We start from the raw sequence: 11,482 nt of genomic DNA, 5'->3' as shown, positions 1-11,482 counted from the left end.
TTTGCCCCTATTTCCGTTCCACTTTCAAAATTAAATTAATACCAATTTGACTTCACATCTAGAAAAGGAAAGTCATGGCCCTCCATAATTTTGAAGCTCATCGGCTGCTCAAAGTGAGAGGGAGGGATGGCCGTATATTAGTGATACCCAAAAATGATTGGGCGAATCCTCGACATAAGCAAAGCTTTCCACATAATTACTAAGCCCGCTCCTTTCCCAGTGCTATCTATATCCTCACAGTAGTCAAAACCTAGCTTTCCGGCCACCTCGATACATTTGGAAACACATAGAAATCATAGATCAGCGCTATACCTATGGGATAATTTCATGCATTCATAAAATATCCGGAACTAACCCATGCCTCGTATATTCTAACATCAGACTCTCATTGGTTTCCAGCAGGCTCTTGCCTGCCAAAGCCTATAATCTGACACACAGGGTAATGGATGCATGCTTCAATGACTTGTGGTACCAGGTTGCCATCTTGTAGTGACCAGCATGGGGTTGATCCCCATCTGTTGGGTGGTAGAAACGATTCCAAATGTTTGCTGGCTTCGCCTAGGATCCTGCATACCAAGCCCTTGTATGCGTGCTCTGATCGTGACTTGAATGGATGGAGGATTGCTCAATTTTGATATTTGATAAAATTTATTACTTTATTCTAATTTATTTCTATTTCTAAATAATATTGTATTTAAAAAGAAAGAATTATTTTTCTATAAAAGTTAAATTACAGGTGTGATAAATATTAAGTATTATAAATTTTTTTACCAAAATTATTATTAAAATATTTTATTGAGTTGGGTTCACTCGGGTCACCAACCTAATTATAAAATTGTAGAAATATTTTAAATATATATATAATTAATATTATTATGATCACAATTTTACTTTTAATATTTTTATATTATATTTAAATAAAAAATAAAAAAATTTAATGACTGTTTAATAACATTAAAATTTAAATTCCTTATCACTCCATCTATGAATAAAATTTAAAATATTTGTTAAAGAAATGGTAAAGGTTGTAGAGACTTGGAAACAAGAAAAGGGATACCAAATCTCAATACTCCACATTAAACAATCTGGTCGTATAAAAGGGAGTCCATCCCAATTACGTCGGAACCACGCCATTTTGATTTATTCTTTCCTTCATTTCCTGGTTCAGGGCTTTCTGTTGTGTTATATTCGCTCTCTCCCCCGAAATAAAGTGAATAAGAAAGCTGTTTTGATACACTACACTGCTGAAAACCAAAAAAAAAAAAAAGATAAAAAAAGATGTTTGGAAGAGCACCCAAGAAGAGTGATAATACGAGGTACTATGAGATTCTGGGTGTTTCCAAGAATGCTTCCCACGATGATTTAAAGAAAGCCTATAAAAAAGCCGCCATTAAAAACCATCCAGACAAAGGTGGTGATCCTGAAAAGGTACAATCTTTGCTTATTGTTTTTTTCTGATTAATTGTGGGTGTAATCGTTTTATCGCTAATTTTGCTTGCTGGGTTTTTTTTTTTTTTTGATTGGCAGTTTAAAGAGTTAGCTCAAGCTTATGAGGTTTTGAGTGATCCTGAGAAACGTGAGATATATGATCAGTACGGTGAGGATGCTCTCAAGGAAGGAATGGGTGGTGGAGCCGCGGCTCATGACCCCTTTGATATATTTTCATCCTTCTTCGGTGGTAGTCCCTTTGGAGGTGAGGTTTAGTTTAAAATATGGTTATTTGAGTATTACTTTCCTTCCGTTCTGGAATGTCTTCTTGGGTTTAAGGATATACTCGAACTTTTTTTTATTTACAGGATTCTGACTGAAGAATAGGCTCCGGTATTTGAAACCATTGTTATGTTGTTTAATGTTGGATTGTCTTTTAGGAGCATAATCACTTTCGTTCTAAATTTAACACTTGAATATCGGCTTGTTCGATGACTTAGTAAAACCATTAGTGCTATACTAATAAATGGTTGAGAAATTTGGTAATTCTATGGTTTTTGTGGGATAGAATTTTATGGAGATTTGGATGATTGAATCATGGTGTTATTGTGGATAACCAGGTGCTAGCAGTCGAGGAAGAAGACAGAGACGGGGAGAGGATGTAGTTCATCCCCTGAAGGTGTCTCTGGAGGATCTTTACCTTGGGACCTCAAAGAAGCTTTCACTTTCCCGCAATGTGATATGCTCCAAGTGCAGTGGGTAAGTTAATAGTTTTCTTCTTTCCTTTTTTCTCCTATGTTTGGAACGGTTGGTAGTATTTGCTTACATGTAATCGTGTTATTTATGACAGCAAGGGTTCGAAATCTGGAGCTTCAATGCAATGCCCTGGTTGCCAGGGTTCTGGTATGAAGATTTCGGTCAGGCACCTTGGTCCTTCCATGATTCAGCAAATGCAACATCCTTGCAATGAATGCAAGGGTACGGGTGAGACGATAAATGACAAGGACCGCTGCCCTCAGTGTAAAGGTGAGAAGGTTGTTCAGGAGAAGAAAGTGCTGGAAGTCATTGTAGAAAAGGGTATGCAGAACGGACAGAAGATTACGTTCCCAGGCGAAGCTGATGAGGCTGTATGTTTTATTCAATAATTAGTCTAGTATATGCACCGTAACATGGGGCCTAACTGATTTTTTATTGATGTTTGGTGTGCTCTGCAGCCTGATACCATTACAGGGGACATAGTCTTTGTCCTTCAGCAGAAAGACCATCCAAAATTCAAGAGAAAGGGAGAAGACCTGTTTGTGGAACATACATTGGCTCTAACTGAAGCTTTGTGTGGCTTCCAGTTTGTGGTTACCCATCTTGATGGTCGACAACTTCTAATCAAGTCGATTCCTGGGGAAGTTGTTAAGCCTGGTAAGTAGTCGGGGACATTTAAGGCTTTCTTATTTTGCATTGCCTGGTTTTTAACTTGTGTAACATTTTATCCCAGATTCATTTAAGGCAATCAATGATGAGGGGATGCCCCTGTACCAGAGGCCATTCATCAAGGGCAAAATGTACATTCACTTCACCGTTGAATTCCCTGATTCTCTGAACCCTGATCAGATTATGGCACTTGAGGCTATTCTGCCGCCAAAACCAACATCTCATTTGACCGATATGGAGCTCGATGAGTGCGAGGAGACCACGCTACACGATGTGAACATTGAAGAGGAGATGAGGAGGAAGCAGCAGGCAGCTCAGGAAGCCTATGATGAAGATGAGGATACGCATGGTGGTGCCCAGAGGGTGCAATGTGCTCAACAGTAATGAATTGAAGCTGGGTTTGAGTAGTATTCATATTCCTAGGTTTATGGAAGCTGATCTTCATAGTAACATAACTGGGACTGTATGGTTTTTTTTGCAAGTCTGCTCTGTTGCAGTCCGGAAGTGTTCTTTGTTTACCAGACATTTTTATAGAAAATGTCGATTTCTCTGTAGGCTATTTATTTATTTTTAATTAATGTTTTCTCACTTAAGATTTCCACACTTTCAGTCTAGGATCCACCACTCTTGATTTTAGCTACATGTGCGCCAAATCTTCTTTAACAATAAGACTAGTACCATATTTGCATGCATTTCTATTCCATTATGATTGAAAACAGAATGAAACAATTCTTTATTTATTGGATTTGTTCTAGTCTTGCAAAATCTCCATAAATGAATGAACTCCAACTTCCTTCCTATAAATAAAATAAATGAAATTTTGTGTACAAAACTAAACTAAACTCTGCTTACCAACACTTAATCTCGGGGAATGTGTACCTTTTTCTGCAGAAAACGAAATACCTGTGAGACCGGAAACTTAGGGTTACTCTTGGATTTTATACATAATCTTGCTACAACTAAAAGCTTCTTAAGCTCCCCAGCATCATAATTGTTCCCTAGATCTGGATCTATCATCATATGGATGGAACTGCTTAGCCGAGATCCTTGGACCCATTGGATTAAATCAGTGCCCCCTTTCTCCGATGACTGCCCTGTTATTAGCTCCAATATCAGAACCCCAAGCTGATAAACTATGTTGCCACATTCCTGATCCATGCATTCTGCAATCAAACAATGAATATCATATTCTATCAACACACATTGGAATGGAAAGCAACTCTTGCTATAGTATCAACTCACCTTCCGAACACGAGGAATGAGGCATTTGAACATAAGTTCCAATTGAACTGAGAAGGCCGACGTCTGATAGCTGTTTTAAAGAAAGAATAATGGTCATTACTTTTTATTAGCTTCTTATGATGTCAGTGTTAACTATACAAATGCTAACATCAAAAGGGAATGAAAGTTGACCTTTGCTGTAAAGTTTTCATCTAACATGATATTGCTTGAGCTGATGGAGACATGATAAACAGGTGGGTTACTGAAAAGAAGCAAGTATTCCTGCGGTATAGTGTATGAATTATGTTATACAGCGATCAAACTAATATGCAGAGAAGAAATTTTACAAAGTAACGTTGAGTATATTTCGGGTTTGAAACCCTGTATCGGTAATCTCCTCCCTCACCCACAGACTCTAGATACATGAGTTTGCGACTTACCAATGCTGCTGCCACACCTACAGCTATTTGTAGCCTTGCTTTCCAATTCAAAGGAGTCCTGAGAGGATCTGTCAAGAGCCAGTGTTTAAAAACACAAAATGAAGTTTTTGCAAGTACACATAAATCATGCTTTATAGATTTACCATTAAAATGCTCCTTCAAGCTTCCATTTTCAATATTGTCAAACACTAATAACCTGCAAAGATAAAGCAAAACTATGATGAATCTTTATGCATGATGTCTTGATTGTAGAAGCTACGGAAACACACATGAATCTTTCATTTGATGTTGTCAAGTGTCAACTGCTGCACACTTTTTTTCTTTTTTCGAAATCAAGCCTCTACAATTTTGTCTAAAAGCAAGCACATCAGAAAAGGGAAGGAACATGAAAGTTAGACATCAACCTCTTCTGCCCTGTGGAAAACCCCCTAAGCGAAAGAAGATGGCGGTGATGCAATCGCCCCAAGAATTGCACTTCTCGATAGAAACTCTCTTTCCCTTCATCAAAAGCTCTTGCTTCTTTTACCAAAGCAACTTCACCTCCTTCAAAGTTGGCCTTATAAGCAGCCCCATGGGAATTGCTGTATACTATCCTGTGGAAGCCATCGGTTGCCCTCTTTACATCTTTGTATGAGAACTTCTTCACAAACAAGATTGGTCCTGAAAAATAACAAAAGAAAGGGGATGATGTATAATCATAATTGACAATGCAACACATCATGGACAAACTCATAATAGTAACCTTCTTAAACCAAATGCACTGCCAAGTTTTCAAAATTTTATCCATTGCATTTGCTGATACCAATATATTTAACAAGTTCTTATAATGTTTCTTTTCTGATCTAATTACAGAACAATGGGACAGCATATGATCAAGATTTATTACATATATGCAGACACAAAGACGTCTTGTCCAACACATACACGGAGATGTATAGATTGAAACCTAATTGGTTTACCATCCTAAGCACCATTGAAACTGATAAAAAGTAAATAGATTAGCTAAGAATCTTCAGAGCTGGCAATATCATTCTTCAAGATTTCAACTTTACCAAGTTCAATCTCATTACAGTCCTTCAAAACCTCCAAAACCAAATTCACCAGAAATTATTAAACCCAATTTTAAACCAGCATGATCAAAGCTAAAAATCCACCAATTTCCATCAAAAATTTTCTCTAGGATCATGATTCATGAACAATTACAAAAAAAAAAAACCCATTAACCCTTAGTAAATTCCCACCTGAAAATAAGTATAAGTTCCCCATAAAACGAAAACAACGGTTAATCTAAAAAACATAACAGTCTTAACAGACAAAGACAGTGAGTTTGAGCCCAACGGTTATGTTTTATTTTTTTGCAATAAACAATTAAAGGAAAAGGGGGGGGGGGGGAATTACCGGAGCGAGATCGGTGAAGCCATGCAAGAAGACGAAATCTAAGTTTCCGGATCATAGGATCCATTCCCAAAACAACACTCTGTTTCTTTCTGAAACACTTCTTTTCTTTTGTTCTCTTGGGTTAACTTATATGACCCTGGTTCTGCGGCAGTCAAATACTTAATTACTAATTGTCATGTCTTTGTATTACCCAAGAATCCGATTTTCGGTAATTAAATAATAATAATAAAACACTGAGATTCCATCTCATAATTCACAAACTTGGGAAGGAAGTGAGAGTTATGATGAGTGAGTGGTCGTTTGAATCAGTTCAACCCTTCACTGGGGGCAATTAAAAGTTTTGGGTGACTCCTAAATGAAGTGTCAAAATCTGTTAATGTCGTTGGATCAGTTTTAGTGGGTTTCATTAATTAAATTGTAGATCGGTTATTTTAATGCCAATTTTGACAGTTTTTTTGGGACTTGGTAGGGTATTTATGGGTGTGTTAGTGACTTCAATATACCACTAAGTTTTTCTTAGGACTTATTTCTCCAAATTAGTTTCTTAACTACCTCACATACCTACATTTTCTCTATTATTAAACTTTTAATATTTATATATTTATACTTACATCAATTGTACTTACTTCGACTTAAATTATTCATTCAAGTTTGTCATACACATCAAACAAGTGATCCGTAACTTTAAACAAATGGTTTTCTTTTGATATAATATTAAGACAAGAATTAAGGGTGTGTATAAAACATTTAATCATTGAATTCCTTTTAAAGATTTAACAGATATAACTCTTTTAATTTAATTTTATTTTTCTTATAAAAGATAGAAATAGAGTAATGGCAAAATTATTGTGTGATGTGCAAGGGGCAACATCAATATCTCAATATATCCAATTTTAAACATTGTGGCTTCATTTTTTTAAAACAAAAAAATGGGTTCAACAATTTAATTAGGCGGAGTATATAAATTTTCCAACTATGTTATTTTAGTTTATATCAACAAAATTGTTTGTGATTATTCCTAGCTTGTTGAAAGGGAATCCTTTGGGTGGTATTAACTTGTTCCAAGACCAATTTAAGATTCCAAACAACTCACTTTCTACTTAAGATTTGGATACAGATTTTTATAATTAATATTGGTTTTACTTTATTTAATTAATAAATAATACTCTAACATCGGACTTTGACAACCTAAACCCAACCATCAACTCCTCCTCTTCTTTTAGTTTAGCAAATAAAAGGGGGTTAATTCACATTTTAGCCCATGAAGTTGGGACTGATTAGTTCTCCCAGGTTAACCAAATTACATCTATACGACGGCGCCAGGAGTTCCCAGGGACTTTGCCTCCCTTCAAAATTCAAATCACAAAATATTATTTCACTTCTTTTAATTTTTTAAAATTATAAAAATACACGAGTTTATTCTTTTTTTAAATAATAAGCATGTAACATAGTATAATTATATTTTAATCTCTTTAAAATTTTATAATTTAATTTAACCCCTAAAATAAATTTCTAACTTCGTCCGTAAAAATAAATTGTCAAACCTTTATCAACCATAAAAAAAAATGAAATATACCTTAAATTAAAAAAAACAATTCACATCAATCCTCTATGGATTTTTATATCAATATATATATATATTTAAAAAACCTATTTAATTTGTCCTAAAATTTTAAATTTCCTTTAATTTTCATTTGGGCTGAAGAAGAAACCCAAAGCTCCATGTCTTCACCTCTGCAACAATTGAAAACCCTATTACACTTGGATTGCACTAGAATAAGGGAAATGGAAGGAAAGGAAAATAAAAGAAGGTAACACCAGTTTTTACATAACCCTTTTATGGGTAAATTATACTTTTAGTTATTAAATTATAGATAAATTTTTATTTTGATCGCTTAATTAAAAAATTTTACAATTTAATTATTAAATTATTCAAAAAATTTTATTTAAATCATTACATCATGCCGCCAATTTTTTTTTTTTAAGAATATTTAGCAGCTCAAAAAGAAGAGAAACAACTGAAAAGCAGGAGGTGACATGCATTTTGATTGACTAAAGATACTAAATTCACACACACCAAAAAAAAACACTAGCTTACAATTTTTGGATTAATATGCGCGAGGGAAGTGAATTTTTTTTTTGGTTTCTCAATGTAGTTATTGGAGTGAATTTAGTGACTAATCTTTTACATTTTTAGGCTCATTAAGAGTAGACGCCGACAACAAATTTTAAAACTGTTTCATACTCAAAGTGAGAATCGAATCCTAAACCACTGATTAAAAAAATATCAATAGCAAATTGAGAGAAGTAACAACTCTGGATACCAAAATGTTAATTAGACTAAGAACTAAAGTTAAAACAGTAAAAAGGAGCAGCACTATGACAAGTTGGTCCTTGGGGGAACCAAAGATTAGATAATGACAATCAATTTAATGGTTATCTTTTTGTTTATGCGGATTCTTCAATCTTGGATACCAGGTTGAGGCCCAGTGGGTTTATGTATACCCCAGAGACAGGCTATGAGCCCATGTAACTGGTTTCCCACCTCTTCAATTATTATTCAATGAACATGGAACAGATTCTGGCCTCTTTCCATGTTCAATATGGAAATGACATCAATACAAAAGAGACTGATAGTTTTGCAGTGTTGGTTCCCTTTCAACCGAAAAAAAGAAGATAGTTTTGCAATGTGAATAGATAATATATTTACAGAGCAATTATTTATTCCCGAGTAAATTGGCATTTCGAGACTGAAGCGAAGAAAACTCTCGTAAGCAATCCTGCAATGGACACTGTAGCAACTCAATTGAAGCTCGCCCTTTTAGCCATATCTTTGCTTTTCTTGCCTTTTCTTCAAGCCACTGATTTCAAATATTGCGGTCTGTTTTCTTCTTTCCGCTACATTGTTGTTGGGTTCTTGTCCTTTACTTGAAATATCTACTAGGGAACTCATATATGTTAGTCTATACATTCTTAATTTCTTTTCCCCTTTTTATCTGTGTTAATTTACTTCGCCTTTTGATCTTAATATATGCATGATCTATTTCTGGATTGAAAGCAATGCAGATAATGGAGGTAATTATGTTGTGAAAGTCAATGGAATCGATATATCACCTAATCCAGTGGTTAGTGGCAAGCCAGCCACCTTTTCCATCTCAGCTTCTACTGGTCAAGCAATCTCTGGAGGCAAAGCGGTGATTGATGTTTCCTACTTTGGGTTTCATATCCATCAAGAAACGCATCCACTTTGTGAGGAAACATCCTGTCCTATTGCAGTTGGCAACTTTGTACTCTCTCACAATCAAGTTTTACCTGGATTTACTCCACCGGTAAGTTCCACATATGGCCATAACTTTTTTTTTAAGGTTATACTACCTGTGAGGTGCCTTTATACACTCACTTGAACTTTGAGATGTTCAACTAGCCATTCAGTTAGGTAAAGCAATATGCTTGGTTGAATGCTTCATGATTGATCTAGTATCTCACATTTCTAAGGTCCCACGTCGCCCTTAGCTTTTTGAAATAGAAAAAGGAAAAGAAACGCTGAAAACAGCATATGTTTAAGACAGAATGCAAACCGGTCTTCAAAGTTATATCTATTAACGATTCATTGTCCTCAAGTCTCATGCAGGAACAATAAGAAATCTCATAGACACCTTTGTTTGACCTTATATGTGACTTCCTTTGTTAATTCCTAACCATTTTACATGTTGTCATCAAATGGATGTTTGCTTCATTTAATTCCATTTCTATGGTTAATTTCCAACTAGGTTTAGAAGTTGCTTGACACTTTGCCTTTGACCTGCTGCTCATCTGTTAAAACTGACCTGCACTATGCTTCAATATGTTAGCCTGGGATGGGAAATCCGAAACTCATCCATGCCTGATGTGCTTTGAAATATTCAATTTATTATTCATGATGACGTTCACTGTTATTTTCACCCCATGTTTGGTTAATCTGTAATGGACGTTTCAAGGGATTTTAGTGGATAGAACCCATTTTGTTCCAACTCTTCACATTCCTTAAAGTACCCCTGTCTGACACCCATGTACTTTACATTTTCGGACATGGGTATGGAAATATGGCCCTCTAGAAACCCTCCAAATGCATGGAAAAAACTTAGAAAAATTGAAGATACCCATTTTTGAGTGCAAGTAACATAGAGTAGAACTACCAATAGCCCTTGTAAATTTTCACTTCTCTTTAGGCAATTAAAGGTAAAACTCCAATGGTTTTGTTCAAATCCAAGACCTTGTTTTCACCATTGTTGTCAAGGCGTGCGCCTAGGTGCAGGAGCGCTTCAGACCCTTTCAAGTGAGGCCCATTTGATCAGGGTGCATGCTTGGTGTGCCTAGGCACGCCTTACTGTAAGGCGATAGGAATAAAAGAAACCCCACCTCATTGAAGTCCTCTTTTATTTTAGTTTTTTGAAATTATGACTAATTATATCAATAGGTCTAAACAGGATCAATCTTTAGAAATAATAAACTAAATAACTTAATTCAAGTTAACTAACAAGTCCACACATTATTTTGCACATGGTGGAACTTGAACTTGTGAATTCAAGGTCCCAAGGCCTCATTTGCTCTTTTAATATTTTTTTCTTATTATTATTATTTTGTTAGATATACCTTTAGTAGCAAGAAAGAGATAGTGTCATATTCTATACATCTCAGTATTTGAATATTCAACAATAGACATGACCCATAAGGAAATCATGCATACTGAACAATAGAACAATATGCATGTTTTGTAGAAAAACTAGACTGCACTTCAGAGTTTATTATATATCTTAAACTTGATATGGATGTTTGTGTATATATATTTGTAGGCAAAAACCAAAACTAGCACATATAGATATTGCACTTCACTTCAATCCGATATGAGGGTTCTATTACCTCAGTGTGCCTTGCACACTTGACAACACTGATCTTTGCTTATCTTTTTCTCTTGTCTGCATTTAACCTGTTTTGCTTTCGAAGTTCTGTTTTTTATTTGTTTCTTTACAACTTGGCTTGAATTGTCATTGTTTTGAACTCTTAGATCATTTTGACAATCTGATATTCTAGCTTTTCGTATGTCATGAAAGTGTTAATGCACCATTTGGTTGCATATTTAAACCAATCTGGTTCTTAACTATCAGTCAGGTCCAGAACCCAGATTTACTCTTTCTTAGGAGGGAAGTATGACCAAAAGTGATCTAGAACTATTAATTCGAGTTATATATTACGTGGTAGTTAACACAAGAGGCAATTAGCTGATATTTTCTATGTATTGCTTTTGCAGGGTTCCTACACGCTTAAGATGACATTAACGGGTGATGGAATTCCACAATTAACTTGCATTTCGTTCGATTTCAAAATTGGTTTCGGTGCGTCTGGATTTTCAATCTCCGATGCCTAACCCACCAAGAACATGGGTATATGAGTGTTGGCATGAATGTAGGGGGATGTTTGCTTATTTTAGCTATGGACAGATCTCAAGTTGTGAACATCTTTGTACTTTTACCGGTCTAATAACTACTAGGCTCTATCAAGGAAAAAGAAGCAGGCAATCATTCCATATTAAA

At 35.4% G+C, this 11,482-nt stretch overlaps 3 protein-coding genes across 3 annotated transcripts; 2 read left to right on the top strand and 1 right to left on the bottom strand.

The window, feature by feature from the left end:
* Positions 1-1,049: 1,049 nt before the first annotated feature.
* Positions 1,050-3,462, top strand: LOC105793098 (dnaJ protein homolog). Its single transcript, XM_012622029.2, has 6 exons — positions 1,050-1,428; positions 1,528-1,693; positions 2,049-2,187; positions 2,279-2,555; positions 2,643-2,841; positions 2,918-3,462. Exons 1-6 carry the CDS (start codon positions 1,279-1,281, stop codon positions 3,235-3,237), a joined length of 1,251 nt encoding a protein of 416 aa, XP_012477483.1. The 5' UTR covers positions 1,050-1,278; the 3' UTR covers positions 3,238-3,462.
* Positions 3,463-3,562: 100 nt separating this feature from the next.
* Positions 3,563-6,194, bottom strand: LOC105793105 (probable receptor-like protein kinase At1g49730). Its single transcript, XM_012622036.2, has 7 exons — positions 5,913-6,194; positions 4,919-5,174; positions 4,658-4,710; positions 4,515-4,582; positions 4,267-4,356; positions 4,096-4,165; positions 3,563-4,016 (listed from the first exon to the last, which is right to left on the bottom strand). The coding sequence occupies exons 1-7, from the start codon at positions 5,974-5,976 to the stop codon at positions 3,712-3,714; spliced, it is 906 nt and encodes a 301-aa protein (XP_012477490.1). The 5' UTR covers positions 5,977-6,194; the 3' UTR covers positions 3,563-3,711.
* Positions 6,195-8,535: 2,341 nt separating this feature from the next.
* Positions 8,536-11,482, top strand: LOC105793111 (uncharacterized). The gene is made up of 3 exons (XM_012622041.2): positions 8,536-8,791; positions 8,979-9,241; positions 11,200-11,482. The coding sequence occupies exons 1-3, from the start codon at positions 8,698-8,700 to the stop codon at positions 11,314-11,316; spliced, it is 474 nt and encodes a 157-aa protein (XP_012477495.1). The 5' UTR covers positions 8,536-8,697; the 3' UTR covers positions 11,317-11,482.

This window comes from Gossypium raimondii, chromosome 7 (assembly GCF_025698545.1).
Source record: "Gossypium raimondii isolate GPD5lz chromosome 7, ASM2569854v1, whole genome shotgun sequence".
NCBI classification, from domain to species: Eukaryota; Viridiplantae; Streptophyta; class Magnoliopsida; order Malvales; family Malvaceae; genus Gossypium; species Gossypium raimondii.
The sequence above is the reverse complement of the archived record's forward strand: the minus strand, read 5'-3'. Positions and strand labels throughout refer to the sequence as shown.

What these genes read in the sequence shown, in the direction of transcription:
- LOC105793098 (XM_012622029.2), top strand. Translation starts at nt 1,279, where the DNA reads ATGTTTGGAAGAGCACCCAAGAAGAGTGATAATACGAGGTACTATGAG. An exon ending in CGGTGGTAGTCCCTTTGGAG is followed by an intron (nt 1,694 to 2,048) that starts GTGAGGTTTAGT and finishes GTGGATAACCAG; the next exon opens with GTGCTAGCAGTCGAGGAAGA. An exon ending in CAGGCGAAGCTGATGAGGCT is followed by an intron (nt 2,556 to 2,642) that starts GTATGTTTTATT and finishes TGTGCTCTGCAG; the next exon opens with CCTGATACCATTACAGGGGA.
- LOC105793105 (XM_012622036.2), bottom strand. Translation starts at nt 5,976, where the DNA reads ATGGATCCTATGATCCGGAAACTTAGATTTCGTCTTCTTGCATGGCTT. An exon ending in CTTGAAGGAGCATTTTAATG is followed by an intron (nt 4,583 to 4,657) that starts GTAAATCTATAA and finishes GGCTCTTGACAG; the next exon opens with ATCCTCTCAGGACTCCTTTG. An exon ending in TAGGTGTGGCAGCAGCATTG is followed by an intron (nt 4,357 to 4,514) that starts GTAAGTCGCAAA and finishes ACTATACCGCAG; the next exon opens with GAATACTTGCTTCTTTTCAG.
- LOC105793111 (XM_012622041.2), top strand. Translation starts at nt 8,698, where the DNA reads ATGGACACTGTAGCAACTCAATTGAAGCTCGCCCTTTTAGCCATATCT. An exon ending in CACTGATTTCAAATATTGCG is followed by an intron (nt 8,792 to 8,978) that starts GTCTGTTTTCTT and finishes AAAGCAATGCAG; the next exon opens with ATAATGGAGGTAATTATGTT. An exon ending in TACCTGGATTTACTCCACCG is followed by an intron (nt 9,242 to 11,199) that starts GTAAGTTCCACA and finishes TTGCTTTTGCAG; the next exon opens with GGTTCCTACACGCTTAAGAT.